We start from the raw sequence: 27,117 nt of genomic DNA, 5'->3' as shown, positions 1-27,117 counted from the left end.
AGAACAAGTCTTTTACGTTTCGAGCCTACGCTCTTCGACAGAAAGATACACAGAAAAAAACAAGGAGAGAAACAAGGAGAGAAAAAAAATGCGTGTAGGAGCTATGCACATATATATATGCATACATATATATATAAACGCGCGTGCAATATACATGTCATTCCAGCTCCCGGCACTTTTGGTTCAGACTCACCGAGGTCAACTTTGCACCTCAACTTTTCAGGTAGGATAAATCATGTACCAAACCAGTTCTGAAGCTGATTTCTCTATCTCCCTCTCTCCCTCTCTCTCTCTCTCTCTCTCTCTCTCTTTCTCTCTCCCCCTCCCTCTCTGTGTCTGTCTCTCACTCTCATTCACTCTTTCATTCTCTCTCCCCTCCCTCCCTCTCTGTGTCTGTCTCTCACTCTCATTCACTCTTTCATTCTCTCTCCTTCTCTTTCCTTCTCTCTCTCTCTCTCTCTTCCCTCTCTCTCTCTCTCTCTTCTGGGAGGAGAAACAATCTACATGTCATTAAAGTCAAGCGTGGATACTTTTAACTCTAAGCTTGAAATGCCAACATTGACAAGTGTGTAGCTTCCATTATACTCGGAACTACCACATCAAGTTATAGTTAGTAAGTCTTACTGTTGTAATCGAAGAGCTAATGTTATATGCAAAATATCTATTGAACAAGTTACAACGGAAGACGTTGATTATGTCCATCTGTGGTTACATTTTACATGTAATCAGCAGCTGCCTCGAATGTTACCAATGTATTAACTCCCTTCGTGATATGGCGAGCTAAAATAACATACCATTGGGTATGTAAGAATGACTGCTCTGTGGTAAACATGGATAAATACTACAAACGTAAAGTAGAGCCCCACAGTTTCATGCATAGAATATTGATAGAGTATACCAGTCAAAACTTTCAACAAAGGTAAACACGCGACAGTCCGAGCCACAGAAGGAGTCTCGTCCAGCAAGAAATTGTCGCAAAATTGTGCTTCAAATGATATTTTGTCATTTCAAATAAGGAAATGACACATTAGATCATGTAGTCATATATACTTTAATAAAATGGGATAGTTACAATTGGAATGTCTGTGATCATGGATCTGCTCGACAAGGGTTGGTTTGGGCTTGACCACGACAATGACAACAACAACGGCACTCAAATACAAACAATACAAATCTAATGTTTGTTCTATATTCACATAAAACTTTTTTAGAAATCTAGAAACAGTGATATTAACAAACAGAAATAACAGCACCATTGTAAACAGGCCCTCACACACACACACACACACACACACACACACACACACACACACACACACACCACACACACACACCACACACACACACATATATATATATATATACACACACACATCACATCACATTACATAGGTCCGTGGGAGAAATGTCTTAAATGGGGACTGAATACAAGTGACAACTGAAAGAGCGAGGAATTCTACATGTCAAATTTTGACGTCACCAATAGGTAGTTACCAAGCAACAGCAACCAGTGTTTGTCTTGGACATTCAAGAATTATCACTGAATTCGTCTTGTGTCGTATCAAAAATGGCAAGGGACCTACCGGTAACCTTCCCATTTGAGTATGCCATTCGAGCCTCTGGACAAGGCGAACCGTGGACTCGAATGGATTTTACCAATGAGAAATTTAATCAATATGGTTGGAGATGTAGTAAATACGAGGATTATGAAAACCCTAAAGTTTTGATGGGAAATTGGCGAGAAAGATCATACAGTGATGGTCTCGTTGAGAATATGACTCCAATGAGATCTCAGGTAAAAAAAAAACTTCAAACATCCATAGGCACACAATTTTTGCACTTCATCTCTATATAACTTTCTTCCTCTTTCTCTTCCTCCTCCTCCTCCTCCTCCTCCTTCTTCTTCTTCTTCTTCTTCTTCTTCTTCTTCTTCTTCTAATAATAATAATAATAATAATAATAATAATAATAATAATATTCTTCTTCTTCTTCTTCTTCTTCTTCTTCTTCTTCTTCTTCTTCTTCTAATAATAATAATAATAATAATAATAATAATAATAATAAATGCCCTGATGCAGTATAAAATGCCCTGATTCAGTACCAGGCAGTGGCTCTCGTGGCTTCTGATCTTAACTGATTGGAAGTGTTATCATGTACATTGTTTTGTCTTGGTATAAAAGATGGGCTACAGCAAATATTCTGCTCAATACCACAGATTTGCTTGTCAGTTGTTTGACCTTAACCAGTTGAACATGTCCCTTAGTGGCTGATGATATGTGCATCTCTGATCACGAGCAGAAGTAGTGGGGGAGCATCATAGCCATGTGTTGAGAAGGGTTCTTTGGGGTTTGAATAATTCACTTCTGGAAACATGGGTGTTTCATTCAACATCCTTAAACAACTCTTATTCGGGGACCTTTTGAGCGGAATGGGTTACTTGACCAGAAGAAAATTCTAACTGGGCCCCACTTGCAAGGTCATGTGCTGTTTATCTTGATATGAGATCACCATGTCGCGCACATATGGTTGTGATGCATGTGCCTAGTGTACCCTTATCAGACGGGTAGTCATGATGGGTATGCTGGGCTTCGTATATTTTACCCCAGTATCACTTTGATGGCATGCACTGCTCTCTCACTCAATAATAATAATAATAATAATAATAATAATTATTATTATTATTATTATTATTATTATTATTATTATTATTATTATTATTATTATTATTATTATTATTATTATTATTATTATTATTATTATTATTATTATATTATTATTATTATTATTATTATTATTATTATTATTATTATTTAAGGCGGCGAGCTGGCAGAAGCGTTGGCGCGCCGGGCGAAATGCCTAGCGGTATTGTCTGCCGCTACGTTCTGAGTTCAAATTCCGCCGAGGTCGACTTTGCCTTTCATCCTTTCGGGTTCGATAAATTAAGAACCAGTTACGCACTGGGGTCGATATAATCGACTTAATCCGTTTGTCTGTCCTTGTTTGTCCTCTCTGTGTTTAGCACCTTGTGGGTAGTAAAGAAATAGGTATTTCATCTGTCGCTACATTCTGAGTTCAAATTCCGCCGAGGTCGACTTTGCTTTTCGTCCTTTCGGGGTCGATTAAATAAGTACCAGTTACGCACTGGGGTTGATGTAATCGACTTAATCCCCTCCCCCAAATTTCAGGTCTTGTGCCTACATTAGAAAGGATTATTATTATATGAAAACACGCAGCTTATTTTGCTGGGTATAATGGAAAATGTCAGCTGTCCACGGCCAGCTAACTTAGGTGACATTTGTTTACTGGTCATGCTTCAAGAACCCTGCGGAGAATTCTTGCAGTTTCAAGCAATGCTGATTTTTATAGGTGTTCTACCTTTACACTTGCACCAATCTTTTTCAACCATATTGGTAGCTGAGTGCTGATACTTCCAAGTGCACCAATTACTATCACGTCTTCCCTCTTCATTGACCACAACCTTCGTATTTCCCACTTCAAATCGTCATAGTTGTTTTTTTTTTCTTCTTCTTTCACATTGATCCTGTTGCCACCGGGGCATGCTATGTCGATTATCATGCATGTTGTTTCTTTTTTATTCACCACAATAATGTCCGCTTTCTCGTTTTCGGTAACTCCTTCTGGAGTTTGCTCATGCCACATCTTTGCTTTTTGTAGGCCATGATTTTCACAGAGCTCCCAATGGATCATTCTTGCTACATTGTCATGGCGTCTTTTGTATTTGCGTTGTGCCAATTTCGGGTATTCGCTAACGATGTGCCATACCATTTCACCCCTCTCACCATACATTCTGCATTTATCGCTATCGACAATGTTGTCTATTCTGCACTTCATATAGCTGGTCCTTAACGCTTGCTCCTGGGCTGCGCATATGAATGCCACTGTCTCTATATCTCTATCTTCAGGTCACTCCTCATCATCCATAGCCACCGGTCCTCTGTATCTGTCTTCACGTTCAGATCTTTTGCAAACTGACCGTACATTTTCTTTTCCTACCATACTATCACCATGGCTATCACCATGGAAAATCCCTCTTCTGATACCCAAGGTGCCCACAGTTTTCCATCCCATCATACTTCTCTTCAGGAAACACGTCACATTCCTCGCAATTCCAAACAGATTTAAGTACTCGATGATCCACGAATGTGGAATCATATCATAAGCTTTGCGATAGTTAATCCAGGCCAATCCCAGATTTGTTCTCCTTCGTTTACAATTTTGCATTACCTTTTTACCTTTCAATAGCTGATCTGTGGAACCTCAGTTTCGTCGGTAATATATCGTTCTCATCAAAAAAATTTTATATAGTTCTTCTGCAATTCCTCTTGATAGTAACTTCCACATTAATGAAAGACAGGAAATTGGTCTTAATTGTAAGCAGCATTTTCCTTTGATGCATCCTCCAAGCACAACATCGTTCGCCCTTTTATCAACCAGTCCGAGATTTTTTCTCCATTGATCATTTTTTCTCCATCTCTATCACGGTAGTCCGCCAAGGCGGCAGGAGCCTTGCTTCCCTGGTTTGAACTCAGAGTGTTCCTTCTCCTAGGCTGCTTGCCATCCAAGGCTAACGAGTACAGCCTACCTGGAGCACTGGTTATTTAAAGGCGTCAGATACTCGCCTTTTCCCACTATTTTCCTGTTGGTTTGGCGAAGGAGTCGGGCTTGACTGTTAGCGGATAGGTCTTGCGCAGACCATTGGGTCATTTTATAAGAAATGGGCGTTCAACTCTCCTCACCACCCCGGCCGTGACAGAAAGGAAAAAATTATTATTATTGTTATTTACTTTTGATCTGCATGCTTGTTACAGTCACTTGCCGAGACACACCCAGTGTCCTGGGGCAAGTGAAGGATAGATGTTACAGCGTGACTGAAAGCTTGGGGAGAAGTAGCGAAAGATCTTCATGTAATACAACACAAACATTTAAATGGGTAGGGTTTTTCTAAGGATATGGGCAGTACTTGTCAGCACAATCTTTGGGATTTCTCTGAGACATGGTTCTCCTAGGATCTTATCTTGATGTTTCTGACATCCCTTTTTTATCATACCTAGGGTACCTCCAATAACAGGAACAGCTCTCGTTTTAAGTTGCCATATCTTTTGTTTTTTAATTTCCAGGTACTTATATTTACTTAGTTTGTCAAATTCCTTGACAGATATATTTTTATCAGTGGAAACACTTACATCTATTAGTCTACAAGTGTTTTCTTCCCTGTCTTAATAATTATGTCAGGTCGATTATCCTGGATCGTTCCGTCAGTGCTGACTGGAAAATCTCAGAGGATAGTGACATCAGGATGATGCTCATACCAGTAAGCAAGAGTGCTGATTTTGTAGTATTTACATATTTTCCAGTGTAAACACTATCCTACACCACAGTGGCGATTTTGGTATTCGTTTGGTGTCAGCACAGGACATCCCGAGACGAGATGGTCTATATTTCGTCAAATGTGTTGCAGAATCTGCATTTAGTATCAGAACCGTTTTGAAGAACATTAACCAGGTAGTTTTTTTTGTGTGTGTGTGAGCAAGCTTTGATTTTGTACCGCCAATATGAAACCTTCTGTCTCTATTTTTAGTCCCGAACTTATCAGCCACTGATGGGTTGTTGCTTGATCTACATCAGCATTTCGACTTCGAAGTATATACTGTTCATGCAGAGGCTTCTGGCTCCACCGCTCCTCAATTTGTTTCAGCCCGATATTTTTTGCAGTCTGCTTGATCCATTTTGCTTGTTTTGCAGTAGTGGTTTCAGGTTCTTCAAATATTTCAGAATTAATGCAAGTTCCCTGGCGAATTTGCAAGTTTCTTTGACAATAGAATGTGATTATTTATTATTATTATTATTATTATTATTATTATCATCATCATCATCATCATCATCATCATCATCATCATCATCATTATTATTATATGTTTGACTTTTGCATTGTTTTTGTATAATTTGACTCCAAGAGACCTCAAGAGACAACAAGTTAGAAGTTCAAGTTGGGGTTATGACTAGGGTGCCATATATTTGGTTTTGCACAAAGTTTTGTTCCAGGGAATGTCTAAGAAGACATAGGAAAATTATAAGTTTGTTTTAAAATTCAGGATTACATAGATAATATTTTATGTAGGATATGGGCAGTTCCCATGAGCATTATTTTTTAAATTTCTTCTATTTTGGAATTTTCTGGTATCTGAGCCCCTTTTCCTATTATTCCTAATGCCCCTATGACAACAGGTATTGTTTTAGTCTACTTCCAGATATTAATACTTGCTCAGTTTTGGGTAGGTCTTGACAAATACATCTATGTTGATTGGGATAGTCATATCGATGAGGAGGCATGATTTTTGTCTGAAGTCTTTCAATATAATGTCTGGCCTATTTGCATCTATCTTTCTGTCAGTTTGAATGGTGAAGTTCCAGTGAAGCGAGATATGGTCATTTTCAAGCACTGGAGGTGGTTTGTGTTCCCACCAATTCTTATCATGGGGCAAGTCCAAGTCTTTGCAAATTACCCAGTGAATATACTGTGCTGCTATATCATGCCTGTTGAGATACTCTGTAGGCACAAGAAGAATGCACATGGACTCAACATGATCAATGGTTTCATTTTGTTGTTGACATACACGACACGTTGGGCTACTGCCGTTCTTTAATATGTTGGCCTGGTAGTTCCTTGTAGGTAGGCATTGATCTTGAGCTGCTATAATAAACCCTTCTGTTTCAGATTTTAAGCCAGAGGCCATTAGCCATTGATGGGTCAGGGCTTTGTCAACATCTACATTATTCACTCTCTTTGGGTATTTGCCATTGAGAGGTTTTTCTGGCCATTTATCATTCAGAATATCTAAGGCAGCAGTTTTAGCACGGGTTTTCATGCGCTTAGCTTTTTCTATGCTTGCTTCTTGTGTGTCTAATTCCGGAATTTGTTGAATTCGGAATTCACTCAGATATTCCTTTGCCTGTTTTGTTACTGAGTATGATGCTTTCTTGTTCTCATGCTTTAAGACAAGTTTAAACATACAGTCATCAAAGTTTTTCAGGTTGGTGTCTCGACCAATTGTGACAATCTTCAATGTTAATTCCAGTTGTAAAAGTCCACGGCCACCCTCTTTTCTCGGCAGGTAAAGTCGTTCTATATCTGCCTTAGGGTGGTGCATTCTATGCATTGTCAACAATTTTTGTATTTTTCTGTCAAGATTACATCTTTCAGTAATTGACCAATTAATGATATTGAAACTGTTGGTCACAACTGGTATGGCTAACGTATTGATTGCTTCGATCCTGTTTCTTGCATTCAGCTTTGTCTTAAGTATTGCCCTTACTCTGCGATAATAATTGTTGTTGTTGTTGTTGTTGTTGTTAAGGCGGCGAACAGGCAAAATCAGACGAAATGCTTAGCGATAAGATACACTTGAAGAGCAGATTAATAACTTTGTCAGTTGAAGAAGATTCTATCCATTACCTTTCTCAGAACATCTGAGATTGAAGAGAAGTAATCTTCGGGCTCGAGATCTGTAACAAATTCGACCAAATCTACTACTCACGCTTTTGCACAGTTTCCGTCTATGAAATTTTACTCACAAAACTTCTGTTAACTCAAATAGTTAAAGACTATTGAAATAGGATTGAAACTGAAACCAGTGGGACTGAAATTGAAACCACTTAGTTGCGAGCGAATTTCGCAGCCACACGTAGCCAAACGTGCAAAATATGAATAGATGGAAATCGTACGGAGTTGGAATTTTCGGAGAAACAGAGACCTTTGTAGTAGCGGTGTAAGAAACAAAGTGTCTATGTTTGAGTTGTATTGTTGAATGTAGATTGTTGTTTAGCCACAGGTCAGTCCGCGATGGATATACTTGCGATCAAACGTGATTCCCACCGTGAGAATCATCCAATCTTTTCGTTTCACTTTCATAGCCTACACTTAAATTATCAAGCATGTTCCAGACCCATTTTTTTCTTTTGCTTTGTCTTTTTTATCAATACAGATACAGTGTTTCTAAGACTACATTATCCTAAAGGTTCCCTCGTTAGTCTGGCCATCTTTGGTGGGAGGGGCAGAATCCAGATTACATTTTTTATCTTTTTTTACTTGTTTCAGTCATTAGTCTATGGCGATGCTGGGGAATCGTCTTGAAGAATTTTTAATCGAATGTATCGACCCCAATACATACTTTTTATCGGCTTTTTATTCTATCGGCTTCTTTTGCCGAACTGCAAAATTACTGGGACGTAAACACGCCAGCACTGGTTGTCAAGCAGTGGCGGAGGGATAAACACAGAAACAAACACACACACACACATACATATGCACACGCACACACAAACATATATATATATATATATATATATATATATATATATATATATATATATATACGAGCAAAACTCCCCCCGTCCAATGGACGGTGCTGAGTTATCAAACATTTAAACCAAATTTTCTCAAAACAACTTGTCCGACTGTCCCATAGGCCTTCCCTTTGAGAAGCACTGATTTAACCTAAATTTGAGACACCAGCAAAAGAAGAAATAAAGATAGACTTTTTCCTATTCCAAAGAAAAACGATTTTATTCACACAAATATGCAACCGAAGAGTTTAAAGTACCAGTAATGATAAGGCTGTTGACTGGGAGAACACAAATATGGTTTAAACAGTAAGCTTAGCAGGAAAGAAACGTGCCTTTAAGCAGTACAAAAACAACAAGAAATGGAAGGTGCAGTTATGTACAGGTTGACGGAAGAAAAGCAGGAAAAAAAACGGCTTTATCGATCGCATTCTCACCTGAAATCGATTTTTGTAATTATACACTCCCTGATACCGTCGGTATCTACATATCAAATTTGAGCGCAATCGGATGTAGGATGCCCGAGATCCGAGAAGACACACACACACACAGACAGAACGGATTTTATATAAGACATATACATATATACGACAAGCTTCTTTCAGTTTCCGTCTACCAAATCCACCTGCAAGGCTTTGGTCGGCCCGAGGCTATAGTAGAAAACATTTTCCCAAGGTGCCAGCCCAGCAGTGGGATTGAACCGCGAACCATGTAGCTGGGAAGCCAGCTTCTTTATTTCATGATAATTGACCATAAAGGCCTTATACATAGGGGACAGCACAAGGTGGGGACAAAAAAAAACAAAAAAAAACGAATGGAATGAATGAAATTATACAATGAAAGATGAAATGAAGTCGCTCGGCCCCAACTCCGAACGACTTCATTGAACCTGTTACCATTTGCAACCACAGTTTATACATCTTTTTCATTACCATTTATAACAGCAATTTACCTTTTTTTTTATCCAATATATCTATTTTATATTTTTGGAGAATGTCAAAATAACTCACCCGCTCTGGCATAGTACTTGTATTTATCCTCTTTTCCCACCACTTAAAATCTTCCATATACTTCCTCAATCTCGCCAGGTACTCCGGGTCCACCACCGCACATCACATGTGCTCCGGCAACTTCCCCACTCCTGTCGTATCCACTTTAATTGCCGTATCTCATGTCTCTATTTCCTTGCACAGTTCCTTGTTTCGTCCATTGTACAACACAATACATTTTCTCTCCCAGGGCAAGGGTGGGCTCAGAAGTTGTGGCCCCTGTGTGCTTATGTTTGTCTTTGTGTCGGGTGGGGCATGGAGAGGGTTGGTGTCTGTAGGGAGTGGTAGGGGTAGAGTGGGTGTGGGTGAGGGTCAAGTGGGGTTGAGAGGGGGGAGTTCAACCTTTGCCACGTGTGTCCTCTCCTTCCTTTTCCTGCTCTTTTTCTCCACCATTTCCCAAATGGTATTCGCTTCTTCCTCCTCCTCGACGCTGGTTCCACCTCACTTACATCTTCCTCCACTGGCAGTGTAGCACCAACCACTTTTTCCTTCTGTCTCTCCTTGTCCTTTTCTAGTGGTGGAGGACACTCCGCTCTAATGTGGCCTTTCGGGCCACATTTATAACATCGCAAAATCCTCCCTTCCAATCTGACCTTTAAAATCGTCTCTCCTACTGTGATACTTTCGATAATTTTTTCGATGTCCTCCTCCGCGATTTACACTACCATGTCAGGGGTTTATGCCTTCCAGTTCCAATTAGGTGATCTAGTGACCTGTAGAACTACCACCAGCCAGGTTACATTCACCCCTGGAGGTATTTCCTCCACCCTAATCCCGGAAGCACGTCTCCAAAGGTATATGGGTAAAAGAACTACCTTATTCGTTTTCAGCGGTGTTGCCGAGTGCAGCCTGGAGGTAGCTACCTTTTCGAACTACACCTCTATCGTTCCAGATTTTTTACCTCTGGCAAGGTATGAAATCCCTAGCCAGACTGATCTTAACGCCTTTTCTATCTGTACTGTAGACATGTTCTTAATTTTTTCAACTGCCACTGAGTACGTCCTATAAACTACCGTTCGTTCCGCTTTTTTCTTTAAGACTTCTTCGTGGGAGAACATCTTCAATTTGTTCCCCTCCCTTTTCAACATTTCCTTATACTTGCTTACATCTTCCAGCCTTATGTCTTCGTACTTTTCTTCCGTCGCTGCAGCATAACTTCTATTTTCCATAGGTTTGTCTATTTTCTTGAGGCACTCTGCCATTTCTTACTCAGACGACACATAGTCCGAGGACGGGCAGCTTTCAACGCTTGACACAGAACAACTCAAACCCTCGCAACTCCTCACTCGACGCCCTTCCCCCATCACACAAGAAGAAAAACGTCGCACAGCCAAAAAACACGTCTATCTGACACAAATCCAACAAAACAGATGAATCACGGTAAACCGGAAGCAAGCTTCTTACCACACAGCAACGCCTATGAGGGGTATACTATTCCGGACGTGTGACCTGTACTCTAATGTTTGCCCATGTGGATCACTAACTGTTGTTAGCTTTTAAACAGGCCACCTGTCTCTCGAAACTTTTCCTGTGTGTGAATATAGCTGCTGCGAGACAGCAGAAGTTTAAAGACAGAGTTTCTCAGTGTTTCACAGCAAGGCTAGAAATACTTTCTTACTGAATATTATTGATTAATCCCTACATATTCTATGTTCTATGTTATATGACGTAATTTTTCTCCTACATTGCCAAGTCGGCAGCACGAGATAATTTATGCTGCAAATTGTCTCAGAGCGCTAACGTGGTTCTAACGGCAGTGGAACAAGTGAGACCCAGCTAAGTTCAAATTACGATTCGGTTTTTAAGTCTTTGTGTTCTATTTAGAGCTTGTAACTCCATAATTGTTTCAGAGTGAGTTTATACATATTGTCTCATATAAAGTGAAATATTCTTTAATATTCTATGGTATATTTATATATTATTTTACTCTTTCTCTTTCTCCCACTTTTTCTTTTCTCTCTCTCTTTCTCTCTCCCCCCTCTCTCTCTCTCTGATTCTCTATGATTATGCGTGTGTATAGATAGATATAGATATATACATATACATACATATGTATATGCGTATATCTACACACACATATATATACAAATACACACACACACACACACACATGCATATATATATATATATATATATATATATATTATATATATATATATATATATATATATATATATACACATACATATATACATATGTTTTTCTAATAGATCGCCTAGACATAGCGATACTAATAACCCGGTTTTAGAACATAGTGTACATAGGCTTTAGCATAAAGCATTAGTCGAGTACGGAGCATAATAGGAAATTAAATAAATGTCAATGGAGGGCGGCGAGCTGGCAGAAGCGTTAGCACGACGGGCGAAATGCTTAGCGGTATTTCGTCTGTCGCTACGTTCTGAGTTCAAATTCCGCCGAGGTCGACTTTGCTTTTCATCCTTTCGGGCTCGATTAAATAAGTACCAGTTACGCACTGGGGTCGATATAATCGACTTAATCCGTTTGTCTGTCCTTGTTTGTCCTCTCTCTGTTTAGCTCCTTGTGGGTAGTAAAGAAATAGGTATTTCGTCTGCCGAAGTCGGCTTTGCCTTTCACCCTTTCGAGGTCGATTAAATAAGTACCAGTTACGCACAGGGGTCGATGTAATCGACTTAATCCCCTTCCCCAAGCTGCCCCTGAGATAAAAATTTGAAATCATTATTATTTACCATTGTTTATTTGTGCTCATAATTTTCCCGTCCTTTGCTAAATAACGAGATTCCGTAAGAGCTAACTCACTCCTTTTTCGCTAACATGTAGTTTTCACGTGAAAATAAAAAAAATAAAAAACTAGATTACGAAATTCAGAACTGCTAGCCTTACAACTCGTCAATCCCACAGTGCTACCACTGACTTTTGCAGAAAAATTGGCCAGGTGAACTGGGCTGCCTACATTTAAGTGCCTTAGTCAAGGACCCAATGCATTGCGCTACCTTACATTTTAGTGAAATAGTGTTAATGATTTTCTCTACGCGTTAAAGAAATTAGATAAACTGAATGCCACATTCTCTGTCTGAACAGCCTCTTGTATTGCTGAAGAAATACCTTTAAATATTTTTGAGAGAAATTTGCGACTGATTCTACGAAGCGAATCTCATATGGAAATATTGTTTTCTACTCTAGGCACAAGGCCCGAAATTTTGGGGAGGGAGCCAGTCGATTAGATCTACCACAGTATACAACTGGTACTTAATTTAACAACCCCGAAAGGATGAAAGGCAAAGTCGACCTCGGCGGAATTCGAACTCAAAACCTAACGGCAGACAAAATACTAATTTCTTTATTGCCCATAGGGGACCAAACACAGAAATGGACAAAGCAATTGATAGGGATCAGTAATGCTTATGATTTTACTTAAAATATGAATATAAAAATTATATAAAATATAAGGAAATTGAATGAAATTAACAATACAGAGAGAACACAAGCTCCGATCTATCGCTGGTACCTTTTTTTGTTCTTTTATAGCCTATTCACACGGTTCTTTGCACGCACAACTCTTGTGCAACATGCTTCCATCTCTTTTTGAAAATACTCTCCAACAGACACCTCTTCTCCAGCCATACCTTCCTTTTCAACTGAAAAGTAAAAAATGATTGTAAATCGTGGTCGGAGATACAGTTATCTGTCTTAATCCCTTTTATCCTAGTCTTCCATAGTGCCTCTTTCGCTATTGCTACAACCGTGAGAAAGCAATTCTTACCTTCGTTTGTTAAAACTTCCGGTGGGTCAATTTTTATAATTGACTCAGTGGACAGCCGTACTCTTCTTTCGCCGGACAACAAGTGTTCAGCATAAACCCACATTTCAGATATCTCCGGACACTGGACAATAGCGTGAGGGACGGTTTCCCTGTCTCCCCGGCATCTTGGACAGGTTACCATGTCTTGCGAGCTTATCCCAAACGGGCAAGGCACGTCTGTAACATTGCCAAGTCAAGGACCTTTAGAAGTTGTCCAACGTTCTCAACCCGAATGTACGATGGAACAGGCTTTCCAGGTGAATATACCAGAGTCCTAGAGTTGCCCCCAGACTCTACCAACCCACTATATAAAATTCGTGTAGAGCCCCCACCGCTGGCGTTGCCCGAGCGCCGGAATAGCAGGTGGGCACTCTTTATACCATTCACTCGACCTCGGTCTACGAAAACACCAGGCTTCCTGTTCGCAAAAACTTTTGAACTCAGGGAACATTTGTCTGGCCAGCGGAGACCACATCCGTTCACCATCCAGGAAAATCTAGAGATGCCTCAACCTCAAAGCATGCCTGCACATCATTAACCAAGGCATCCCTAAATCTCCCTTTAACGGCTTTTGACAACAGACAGAGCGTTTCACAAGTGGCGGTCTGCCCTTCCACAAAAAGCGAAAGAGCTGTCTCTCCAACTTGATCAACTACGAATCCGGAAAGGGTGGTAGGTAATGACCGATGCGATAAACACATTGGCCACCTCCGCCATCCCTTTTAGGGATAGCAACCGCCAAGACCACCTCGAAACCTCCGTCCAGTTCTTCTCTGTCTGGAGGCCTGGTCCAAACCAGACACCCAGCAAGTTAACCGGTCCCTCTGTCTAGCGCCCAACAACGCTGTCTGAAAGTATCGACTTGCTAACCCAGGTGCCGAGCTGCAAGCCGACCGACTTTTCCCGGTTAATCTTTGCTCCTGCCACCGTCTTGTAAAACTCAATAGCCTTACCCACTTCACGTAGGCATGCTACTATGGTTACGCTGATAGTGATATCGTCCACGTAAGCTGTAACAAATTCCTGGTTCTCTCGGGATGCCACTCAACCTTCGCAGCAGGGGTTCAAGATCCACCTCATACAAAAGTGGTGAGCGCGGACATCCTTGACGAACCGAGCGCCTGATGCAGAACGGCTTCGAAAGGAAACCGTTCACTCGAACTATCGAGTCAATGTTGTGATACAAAGCGATAAACCACCTGAAGAAGCCAAGGCCTAGGCCGAACCGTGCAAGCACAGTCGCCAGGTATCGATGGTCAACCCTATCAAAAGCTTTAGACTGGTCCAAATGTACCAATGTTTCACCTTTACCAGATTTATCACCAACCCACTCTATGGTATAGCGAATAAGGTGGAGATTATCCTGAATGGTTCTGCCTGGGATGAGTGATGGGCCTGAAGTTATCTAAAACGTCCCCCTTGTCCGAGTTCTTTCTGACCAAAGTCACTACTCCCCGGCGCACAGATCTGGAGATAAACCCATTCTGTTGCCAGTTAGCGTACACCTCAGCCAGTAGGTGCCCGAACAAGTCTGGCATACATATATACAACTCGTACGAAAGACCATCAAGTCCCGGCGACTTACCCGCTTTACAGTCGGTCATAGCCTCCATCACCTCCACAGGCGTAATCGGCCCTTTGCAAGACTCCGCATCCGACCCCGAGAGGCACGGCAGCCCGGCAAGAAAGTCCTCGAGGATTCCCCCACCATCAGGACTGCCATCACCCCGAACAGCTGGGCGAAGTACTCCCGAAAGACCTCACACATTTCCTTGGGTTCGTTTACCAAGACACCATTTTGATTTGTCAAAGACCGAATAGTGGAACTATTTCCTTGTCGAGCTTCCAGCACTCGGGCCCATCCAGCGGCCTTGATTCCTTCACTTCCCATCGAACGTAACTAAGCTCTGGCAATACTTCCCATGTGTTGGGCTTCAAGATGCTGGTTCAACTCCAGTCTCTTCACCTTCACTTGGTCCGCATTACCAGTCCTCCAGGCTTCTTCTAGTTCCTTAACTAGACCATCTCTTATTCTACGTCCCTTCTTAGCTAAACTTATGCTAAACCTAATAAACTCATATTTTATGGCTCTTTTTAGGGCGTATTACCATTTGTTATTAATGGTGGTACCTGTCAATACCCTCTGTATTAACATCTCGGTCCGCTTTCTGTATTCTTCAATCGCCAAAAGGGACTATTGAGTTTCCAGTAGCCAGATCCTTGTCTATGCAACTTATCTACTGTCGGTTTGTGGTCACTGTAGCTAACTAGATAAAACTCTGGGCAGTTAGCTATGGACTTATCTGTTTTTCTAATTAAAACCCTATCTATATATTTTCTGGAAAATATTTGACCACGTCCACTGTGGAGTGTTCAGGCATTCCAACCTATATGGATCTGCCAGCTGAAAGTGACTTAGCAGATCCCGTAAGCCAGAGTCACATTTTCTATTCATGTTCGAGCCAACACAATCTGTGTGTGCGTCAGAGATTGTGTTAAAGTCTCCTAGCAGTACTAGCGAATGCGACGTGGCCAGGAACTTGCTCAGGTCACTAAAATATTCATTTTGCGGGCCCATAACGTTGGGTGCATAAATTGCAACCAACCTGATTATCTTGCCACAACTGAATATCAGGTCGAGAACGACCAGCCTGCCTTCTGGATCAGAAAAAGAAAACTTTTTCTCGGCTACCCAGTTTCTTTTTAGTATGACCGACACCCTACCCCCCACCTCCCGCCCGACTCAGAGAAACATATTTCTCATAGCCGTTCAGGAGGGGGGAGCAGATCTCTTGGCCCCTTCACCCAGGTTTCCGTTGCAGCAATCACATCCAATTTTCTTGACCTGATGTCATTTAGAAAGCGTCCTTGCTTCCAGCTAGACATCAGGCCACGAACATTTACACAACCAATGTGAATAGACATTACTTACATATTTAATCCTGGGTGTCCTGTGGAGAGGGACTCTCCACCTTTTCTTGACATAGGGTCGGAGGTGGCAGGTCTTTAAAAATGGATTGATTAAAATCCAATCTCATCATCGACACCGACTTTCTATAGGTTTTATAACATTATGAGTCTTTTTATCCATTTCGTAGAACTCGTAGTTCTTATATTTATCAGAAAGTTCTGCAATCCTAGTGGCTGATGTTTTTTGCTTTTATTTCTCTCATTAAATCTTCATTTTTGCTGTATAATGCAACTATCCCTCTGTCTTCTGCTTCCTTCCTTACTATTTCTGGTTTGTCTCTTTTCGCAGTTTTTTTTTTCTTAGTTCGACCTGTTTTTGTTGATTTGAACTTTCCATTTTTCTCTTGTTGTTAGTTGCTTTCTTTTCTTCTGTTTCTCTCTCTCTCCTCCTCCTCTTCCTCACCATCGGATTCTTCCTCGCCGTCTCTACAGTGTTTTTTTTATATGGCCCAGCTGACCACACTGGAAACATCGGTGCTTATGCCCCTCGACGAATACGTAAAGGAATTCCTCCCCAATTTCTATTTTCTCCTGTAACTGTTCTAAAATTGACTTTTCTGCTTGTATTAGGAGGTGAACCGTTTGACCAGTCCAGTAAGCTTTTTCTGTGACAGTACCCTGAAGGAGTGTTATATTAACTTCTTTTTTTGCCAGGACTGCCGCCATCAACCACATAGGGTCGACTTGGGGTGGGACCCTTGGTATACATATCTTTGACGTCCTCCGTTTCTAAAGATTTAACTGAGTGCATTTGTGCAGTTTCTATATCTTTTAGTTGTATTTCGATAGTACCAAACTTCTTCCCTCTGGCTAGGTATGTGATATCCTGCCAGATGGGTTTCAAGCACTTATCAACTTTCTCTTCGCTCACTCGATCAATTTTTTTCCTTTTAGACAGTAAGATTTAAAAATAATTGTTTTTCTTTTTTCTAATATTAATAGTTCTTTCACAACACCGTCTTCGATTGTTATATCTTTGTACGTTATCAAGTCATTTTTGTTTGTCGACAGCTGGCGGGTTCTACCTCCAGCCGCCGACGCAACACTTCTTTTTTGTCTATTTTCTTCTGTTTGAAGGCTTTTCACGTCAATATTCCTCTTTGCAACAGTGCACGTTGATGGTTGGGGAAATTCACTTTAAGAAGAATCCGAAACAGCGCCAAATATTAAACTTTCAATCTTTTTTGCCTCCCTGTCGGTTGACGACTCTTCGTCAGACGAAGTTACACTTTTCGGCATCTTGCCAGCAATTAATGTTTCCCCACAGGAAAAAACACACGATAGTTTTCGAACGAAGACTATCTCACAAATAATTATAACAGTCAATAGAAACCTGCACTATACAGACGCACTCCAATAATAATTGCCTATTTCTTTACTACCCACAAGGGGCTAAACACAGAGAGGACAAACAAGGACAGACAAACGGATTAAGTCGATTATATCGACCCCAGTGCGTACCTGGTACTTATTTAATCGACCCCGAAAGGATGAAAGGCAAAGTCGACCTCGGCGGAATTTGAACTCAGAACGTAGCAGCAAACGAAATACCGCTAAGCATTTCGCCCGGCGTGCTAACGATTCTACCTGCTCGCCGCCTTCATATGAAAATATATAAATTAATCAACAATGGTGAGGAACCATTGATAAGTATTCCATTTTCAACGAGAAGTAACTGCGCAAAAACAATTTTTAGTCAGTGGGATGTCCTAAAATTACATGTTCAAATGGCCTTCTCTGGTTGCAAAATGTACAATGCAATGACGTGCTGTAACTAGATACAACCAATGAACTTTATTTAACATTTACAAGATTTGTTCTGAATGAATTCGAAAACAAATATTTGCTCTTCCAAAAAAGACATGGCGAATCACCAAAGTACCTTAAATACATCATACATCCTGCACCTTTAATCTTGAATCGAATTTAGACATTAAATATCTGTTTCCTACAAGGTTAGAACGTTTTGACCAGTAAAGTTTGATGAAAACATTTCCCAGGATCAAAGAAAGGTACAAAGAATATGTCTTAGCTTTTTTTAGACAGGCATCAAAACACTCTTGAATCTAAAAATATTGCAATCTTTAAAAAACATTTTAAATCGCCACAAGAATTTAAGTTAGACTTGCCTGTCATTTGTAGTTCTCCGATAGCTTTGGCTCATAGTATATGTCCTGAAGTAATTCTCATCGACACGTCAGAATTTTGGTGCAAAACAGCAACACTTAAAAAGACAGCTGATGAATCGGGATTGACATATTTGTAGAAAATGCATTGCCTCTTTACAGTATGTCATAAAGCAATCACACGTTAAAGAGTGATTTTAAGAGTAACCTCCATCAACAACTAAAGTAGGGGTTGGGATCAACTTTCGTTTATTTTAAAACTGAAAAAAAAGATGAACAAGGCTCGGGCGTAGCTGTATGGTAAGAAGCTTGCTTCCCGCGCATTCGTTGGTCTATTCGCTGTGTTGATTTTTGACGAGTCGGACGGGATTTTTTGATCTGGTTGGCTGCGGTTTGTCGGTGAGTGTTGTACCAGTGGAAAGGAATGTATTCGGACCTTAGTGAGTATGAGCTGTCCTCAGCAGATGAGGAGCTCGTTAAGGCGGTAAATAGAATAGACGAGCATTTGGAAAGAGTAAAGATTTTTGTTGAAGCTGCAGAAGTGAAGGAAAGGGAGGTGGACCTAGCCAGACTGAAGGATCTGAGTAAGATAACACTGAAGGTGGGCGGTGACGTAAAGTTATTACCCCCGAAAAGGGTTATGGAAAATATAGAAAAGTAGACCATTACCTACAAGGTGTACTCACTGGAGAGTAGGAAGATGGAGCGGATGGAGATGGAAAAAGTAGAAAAAGCTTTGAAGGGGCTTTCGAAGGCAGTGACATACATAGCGAAAGGAAATGGATATGGGACGGTGGTTGTCCAGTTTAGGATAACGAAGGAGGCAGAGAGGCTGGCGAGTGCAACTGTAAAAATGGAGGAAGTGGTACTTCTACCCACGTACCTTTGAAGGAAGACTTCTAGGCGAGGGCAGAAGGAATTCCCCCTAATATAGAAGTGGCTTGGGTTGCGGCAGCCGTCCTCGTTGGAAGTGAGGAGGAGGTGGCTGTCCTCCAATCCACGGAAACGGAGGGTGGAGAGGAAAAACACTGGACCACTTTATACAGGCAGAGGAGATGCAATTGCAGCGTTTGGCGGAGACGGTGACGTTGAGAGAGATTGTGTTAAGGGTGTGGGTGGAGGGCAGAATCCCACGATGTATTAAATGTGGCCAAAAGGACCACATTAGAGCGCACTGCCCTCTGCAGAGGAAAACGACAGAAGAAGCGGTGGTGGTGACGGAGGAGAAAAAGGAAGTACAGATAGATGGAAGGAACAAGGAGGATGAATGGACAGTGACAGAGAATAAAAGGAAAAAGAGAAAGAAGAGGAAGAACAGTCAGTGCGATGTGGGACCCCAGACCAACTCCATCCAAACCAAGATCACTCAGACCCACCCTCCCCATACAGACACCAAACCCACCCACCTCCTCTCCCCACAAGAAAAAAAAGGGAAAGAACAGACACCACAAATTTACAAGACCCCTCCCCCAGTGAAAAAAGGTTACGTGTATACGAAGGAGAGAGTGTTGTCACTCAGTGATGGGGAAAACGAAAGACTAAAGAGGACTCAGGACTCAGGGGTGGCGAGTGGTGTTACTCAGTGTGGGGTAACACACTTTTCATATTCTCATTTCTCAGTTATCATTTATATATCATTATTTTAATATTTTGATTTTAATGTTTTTCATGTTCATTTTCATGTGTCATTCAGAGCATCATATTTTTATTTTAATTGTTATGTGTCCCCACATGTGTTGTAGTGCCCCCCTCTATGTAATGCCTTTAAGGCAATTTAAAATAAATAAAGAAGCCTGCTTCTCAATCACATGGTTCCGGGTTTAGTCCCACTGCAGGCACCTTGTGTCTTCTATAACCTCGGACCGACCAAAGTTTGAGTGATTTTGGTAACTAAAAAAAAGCCCACCGTACGTGTGTGTGTGTGTGTGTGTGTGTGTGTGTGAGTCTTTGTGTTTGTCCCCCACCACCGCTTGACAACCGGTGTTGAGGTTTACGTCCCCGTAACTTAGCGATAAAATAAGTACCACGCTTTAAAATATAAGTTCTGGGGTCGTTTATTTCTACTAAAACCGTTCAAAGCGGTGCCCCAGCATGGCTGCAATCAAATGACTGAAACATGTGAAAAATATCTGAAAAATCATCTTGAATGTCGTATTAAATTATCAACTGAATAATCAGAACTAACTTACAGGCTATCCTTTTACTTTTTTTTTTTTTTTCAGCTACTTTTGAAAGCTTTGCTCTAATTATGGAATTGATCTGGCAATTGTGTTTTAACCTTTTGTTTACGTCCTCATATTTTTACTATCTAAAATAACCATTCTAATTACAACTTCGATTACCTATATCTATTAAGCTCTCTATCCCTCTAAACACAATATATTGTGGATGTTTATTTTTACAAATAGTACAATCGGATCAGATTGACATGTTGAACGACCTTATCTTCTTTTAAATTTGCCAAAATTTTCACGAGTCTTTCACAAGACTGTTGTATAAGATATTAAAAAGATCTATCGTAAGATATTCGTAGGGCCTTTTAAAAGATATTTGAAAGGGTTTTCATAAAACGTTAGATGATCTTTCCATAATATATTAGTAAGGCCTCTTATGTAAGTTTAGAAGTGTTTTTCAGAATACTTTAAATAGATCTCGTATGAAACTTAAACCGCTATTTCATGAGGTATGCGAATGACATTTTAAGTGCTAACCGTTTTATTACCGCAAACTTTAGATAGGACTTTCGGTAAAACTGTGTAGCATTTTAGAACGAAAATTCGTGTATTTATTTTCTATATTTGTCCAATGTTCTGGCATGTTTTCTATATTATGTTTTCTTTATATTTACAGTTTGATGGTTACTTCAAGACCACCTACCAAGCAGATTACGGCAGAAATCCCTATGCAATTCCAAAACTGAGTAAAGGGTGCCAAGGTGACAGCAAACCACTTATATTCTCAAACACACTCGCGCACACACACGCGCGCGCGCGAACACACACACACACACACACACACACACACATACGCACACACTCGGCTATATACAAGATGCATTACAGAAGTTTTCAGACTTTTTCAGAAGAGACATTTATTAATTGCAAAAGAATACAAAACTTTAATCTCCTTCGAAATAGAATCCTCTGACCTCGATGCATTTGTTCTAGTGCCATAGCGGCTTTGTGAAGGGCCCTGCGGAAGTCCTCCAAAGTGAAGGTGTCCAGGTCCCTTACCATAGCCTCCTACATCTTAAAAATGACTGCACCTGAGGTTATCATTCAGCTTAGGGAATAACCAAAAGTCACATGGAGCACCCTGGGAACAAACTTTGCACAGATTCTACGCATGTTCGGATCAGCATGAATAATTTTGTTTACAGCTGTTTCACTAACTCCAAACTGTTTGCTTATTCTCTTTATAGATACACGATGGTCTTCATCCAGAAAATGATGAATTTTCTCAACCACCTCTGATGTTTTGATGTCCCTTTCTCTCCACATCATTCATCGACTCTCACCTCCTCTCTACCGTCTTTGAACCTTTTGTGTCAGTGAAAAAGTTAATCCATAAGCACTCTGGAGAATTTCATAAGTTTCTGTGGAGTTTTTATCCAATTTAACACGAAATTTTATTGCAAAACGAGCTTCCAAGTGGTCATCACGTCCCAACTGCATACCGCAAACTGGTCAGCTGTGACAAGCAGTGTTTAACAGAGTGTGTTCAAAGAATAACAAAAGTTGGCAAGTCAGCATATCAGATGTATAGTAATAATACACTAAAATCACAATAATCTAAGACAGTTATAACTGCATCTCCTAAAAAAAGTCTGAAAAATTCTGGAATGCACTTCGTATGTACATGCGCGTGCGTTTCTGAGAGCAGATACGGTTATGTGATTAGAGATTCTCTTCACTATTTCGTGGTCTCGGGTTCGATCATATTGCACATGTTGGGCAAGTGTCTTCTATTGAATTGAAGAATAATTCATAAGCGTGTTTTTTTTTTCAAATTTAAAAATGCACGCAGAAATAAAACGCATTGGCAAAATGTTATTGGAAAGAGAATTTTTGCTCTACAAGAAAGTGCTTTGATTTTTTAATTTTATTGATTTTTGTGTGCATTTTCAGATCATTAAAACGAAATGTCAAGTGGACAAAACTGAGCATTTTCGACACCATTTGCTTTTTGCATTTAATCGAGATGTTAAGCCCGCCGAAGCTGCGCGTGAGTTTTGTGTTGTGTATGGAGAAGGGGCAATGCCTCAAATTACCTCCAGCCATTGGTTTTCGCGCTTCAAAAATGGGAATTTTGACCTCAAAGACGGATCACACACCGGTCGACCAATTGAGTTCGATAAAGAGCGAATGGATTAACTCCTTCACTAAAATCCTCAATTGGTTCACCGGTGTGTGATCAGTCCTTGGGGTCAAAATTCCCATTTTTGAAGCGCGAAAACCAACGGCGGGCGGTACATTAAGACGTTGCCCCTTCTCCATACACAGCACAAATCTCACGCGCAGCTTCGGCGGGCTTAACACCTCGACCAAATGCAAAAAGCAAATGGTGTCGAAAATGCTTAGTTTTGTTCACTTGACATTCCATTTTAATGATCTGAAAATACACAAAAATCAATAAAATTTTAAAATATCAAAACACACTATTGTAGAACAAAAAACTCTCTTTCAAATAACATAAAACATTTTGCCAATGCATTTTATTTCTGCGTGCATTTTTAAATTTGGAAAAAAACGCTCAGGAATTATTTCTCAACCCAATACTATATCCTACGAACGACCAAAGCATTACGTGTGAAATTTAATGAACGGAGACAGTGCGGAAGCCCATCAGATAGACCCTCCATTTACTGGTGTTCGCATTGTTGTAACTATTCGAGTTAGGCACCAGTATGAAGATTATTTTCTTCATTCCTCCCAACGCCGTCTTGCTAAAATAAAGTACCATTCAAGTGTGTAGCCATTGTAATCGTTATTACGGCCGCCCTTGTTGTGGTGGTTGTTGTTCTTTCTGCCACTGATGTTTTGGTTGTAGTTGTTTCGGATTTGGTAGCAATGATAGGAAAAGGTATTCTATTCTTTTCTCTTTCATAGGATAGAAAACATTTGGGTGATCTATTTTACGATATAACGTCGCACTTTGCCTATCTTCCTTCTACTACTACTAGGGTTTACAAGCTCTTCGTGATCCTCCACTATTGCCACTACTGTAGCCATGTCTCTATGGGATGGCACATTGGTGACGTGTATTTGAGTTACTCGTATTCTATTAAATATATTAGGATTACAACGAAATCTTGAGATGTGCAAATAGAAGCAGCCTCTCTCCTGGCCTCCATCTCATTAGTCTCACGTTTCCCCGTCGTTATAAACCCAGCAGACATTTTTTAACTCGTGCTGGACTTGTATACTGCAGCTTTTTCTCTTTCACAGTTGTTTTTTTTCTTATTTGTTTTTGTTTTATGTTTTTTTTTCTGGTTGCTATTTACTTCTTCCATTGGAAGTTTCATGATTCACTTATATTTTTATGTATATTCTCAATCACCATCACATAACTGTGTGATCCATTCACAGGTCGTCACAAAAGTAAACAATGTTTTCTTTTTGATCTCGTCATTGTTGTTTTTGTTCTTGTTTTCGCTAATTTTTCTTTCAGTATATTTGAATTTTATCAGAACAGTCGACAAATTTTCAACTGGAATATGACATTGCCATAGCTAACCCCATTTATTTCTATCGAATTCTCTTTCACTCTCTTTTGCTACACCCCTCTTCCAAGAACATTATTATTCATTTCCAAGAATTCATATAGTTAAAAAAGAAAATAATAAATATTATAAATAATACAACCCAAACAAAACAATCCACAAACACATGACCCACTCAATACAACAAATATCTAATAAAATAAACAATCACCAACAGGCTAGATACCCAACAGAACAACACAACTCGCATTACATACATAACACCCAATACAAATACTAATACAACAAAAACTGCAACCAGACCCCATAACAAAACAAATATCGGGAAGAGTTTACATTCCTTCAACGACAAAAAAGAACACACAACACTGCACACACCCCAGCAACACGGAGGTGTAGCAGTTGATGCAGTAGAAATTTGACTGAAGCTGCCAAATGTTGAATAATATTGATTCTTTCTAATTTTGGCACAAGGCCAGTAATATTAAGGTGGGGTGTAGTCCATTGCATTGACCCTAGTGCTCGACTGGTACTTATTTAAGCTCGAAAGGATAAAAAGCAAAGTTGACCTCAATCAGATTTGAACTCAGATCGATTCTACCAGTCCACCGCTCTTTCAGGTGTTACATAAATACACGGTTAAATATTATGGAGGAGAAAGTAATCGATTACTTAATTTGTACCTTACATCTTCGACTTCGCAAGGGTGAACAGTAAAGTTGACCTTGGCGAGATAAGAACTCAAAATATTGGTTTCATATTTCGTACAAGGTCAGCAATTTTGAGGGGAGGGGGTAAGTCGATTACATCAACTTCCATATTCAACTGACACTTATTTTATCGACCCTGTAAAGATGAAAAGCAAATTCGTCTCTGGTGGAATTTGAACCCAGAACGTAAAGACGGGTGAAATACCTATTTCTTTACTACCCACAAGGGGTTAAACATAGAGAAGACAAACAAGGACAGACAAACGGATTAAGTCGATTATATCGACCCCAGTGCGTAACTGGAACTTATTTAATCGACCCCGAAAGGATGAAAGGCAAAGTCGACCTCGGCGGAATTTGAACTCCAAACGTAGCGGCAGACGAAATACCGCTAAACATTTTGCCAGGCGTGTCAAAGATTGGCCACCTTAAAGAGCTCAAAACATTAAGGGAAGTAACTTAATAGTGCAGAGCATTGTACCTAATAATTATACTGATTGTGTCATCCCACCACGCTCATTAATTAAATATATGGTAAAATATCAACAAATAAGAACCAAAACAAGTTACGAATAGGAGACTAAGAAACATCAGTAGCTTCGTCATAACTTTTACTTCTCACGCCATCAACGATATCACAACCACCTCTCCTCAAACTCCTGCCCGTCATAATTTCAAAGTGCATTCCAAAAGTTTCCAGACATTTTCATGAGAGACATTTCAAAGTGGTACAAAGCTCTAATCTCCTTCAAACTAGGATCCTCTGATTTCAATGCACTTGTTATAGCACCTCCAGCCACTTCGTGAAGTCACCCTCACCTCGAGAAGTCCTCCAAAGTGAAGGTGTCCAGAACTCTTGTAACAGCCTCTTTCGTCTTCTTCAGTTTGGGGAACAACCAAAAGTCATGGGGAGTAAGGCCTGGACGACTGTAGAGAGGGTGATGCACAGTTTTGATACCCATCTCTGTTAAATAGTTGGATACAAGAATGGAATTATAGACTGGTGAATTGTGCAGGTGCTCTGGTCTTTTGCGATGAAATCTCTTCCTGAACTCCCTCAAAACATCCACAAAGTATTCTTTGTTGACCGTCTGGCCAGAAGGAACCAGTAGATGTAGGTGATGCCCTTACTGTCGAAAAAGGGGGTCATCATTAGATTTATGGCGGACATGCTTTGTCTGGTTGTTTGTGCCAGCGAAAACAGGCTCATACAAGTTAATCCATAAGTAGTATGGAGTATTTCATAAGTTCTCGTAGCGTTTTTACCAAGTTTAAAACAAAACTTAATTGCACAGCGAGCTTCCAAACTGTCTTCTCCCGACTGCGTTCTGCTCATTGTGACGAGCAATGTTTAGTAGGGTGTGTTCAAAGTGCTGTTACAGCTGTCTCATCTAATCTGGAATAACAAAAGTTGTTAGGCTAGCTTATTAGACGTAATGGTGATGATATACTAAAACTACAATAATCTAAGGCAGTTATAACTGCTTCTCCTAAAACAGTCTGAAATCATCCAGTCATTTGACCACCCATTTTTCGTTCATATCAAACATTCATTTGTTTTCTTTTAGCAACATTTTAATTGATACGTCCGCTAATATTTACTCCATTTTTACTACACTGCTCTGAAGATAGCTCAACGTACGATCGAAATATTAGCTAACTCTTTCTTCTTTTGCATAAAAAAAAAACAATGTATTCCATTTCCATGCTAATCTAAAACGCCACTGGAGAACAATAGATAGATAGATAGATAGATAGATAGATAGATAGATAGATAGATAGATAGATAGATAGATAGATAGATAGATAGATAGATAGATAGATAGATAGATAGATAGATAGATAGATAGATAGATAGATAGAGGAACGGACGGACGGACAGGCGAACGAACTGACTGACGGACACAGGGACAACTAGGCAGGCAGGCAGGCAGATAGATAAACACATAGACGGATAGACAAACAGATGGACAAACAAGCAAATGGATGGATGGATGGATGGATGGATGAGTAGGCGGGTGGGTGAGTAGCTAGCGAAATAAACTAACAGCGAGAATATTCAACTGCTAGGCAGTTATGCCTAGAGATGGCAATGCAAACATATACATTGAACAATAACTCAGTCTTATTTATCATTCATTATTGTTTCACTCAGGTCACTATACAACTGCCTACCCTGGTCATAAACCAGTAAACGACTTTCAGAGCCGGTTGGATAACTTTAGAACCACATACAGGACCTCCTATTGTCGTCCACAGGAAGATTTGAAGAATCGTCAATCTGCCCTGAACATCACGTCCTCTGGGTGGCAACCCTTTGACCAGGAGAAACACCATAAAATATGCATGAACAGGTGCATTTGGCAGAAGTAATAAACATTTTATCGTATTTATTTTT

The 27,117-nt window shown here is 40.2% G+C and overlaps 1 protein-coding gene across 1 annotated transcript; it reads left to right on the top strand.

The window, feature by feature from the left end:
• The first annotated feature begins 1,497 nt into the window (after positions 1-1,497).
• Positions 1,498-27,117, top strand: LOC118766910 (UPF0686 protein C11orf1-like). The gene is made up of 3 exons (XM_036510770.1): positions 1,498-1,795; positions 21,138-21,222; positions 26,875-27,117. Exons 1-3 carry the CDS (start codon positions 1,568-1,570, stop codon positions 27,090-27,092), a joined length of 531 nt encoding a protein of 176 aa, XP_036366663.1. The 5' UTR covers positions 1,498-1,567; the 3' UTR covers positions 27,093-27,117.

This window comes from Octopus sinensis, linkage group LG18 (genome assembly GCF_006345805.1).
Source record: "Octopus sinensis linkage group LG18, ASM634580v1, whole genome shotgun sequence".
Classification (NCBI taxonomy): domain Eukaryota; kingdom Metazoa; phylum Mollusca; class Cephalopoda; order Octopoda; family Octopodidae; genus Octopus; species Octopus sinensis.
The sequence above is the reverse complement of the archived record's forward strand: the minus strand, read 5'-3'. Positions and strand labels throughout refer to the sequence as shown.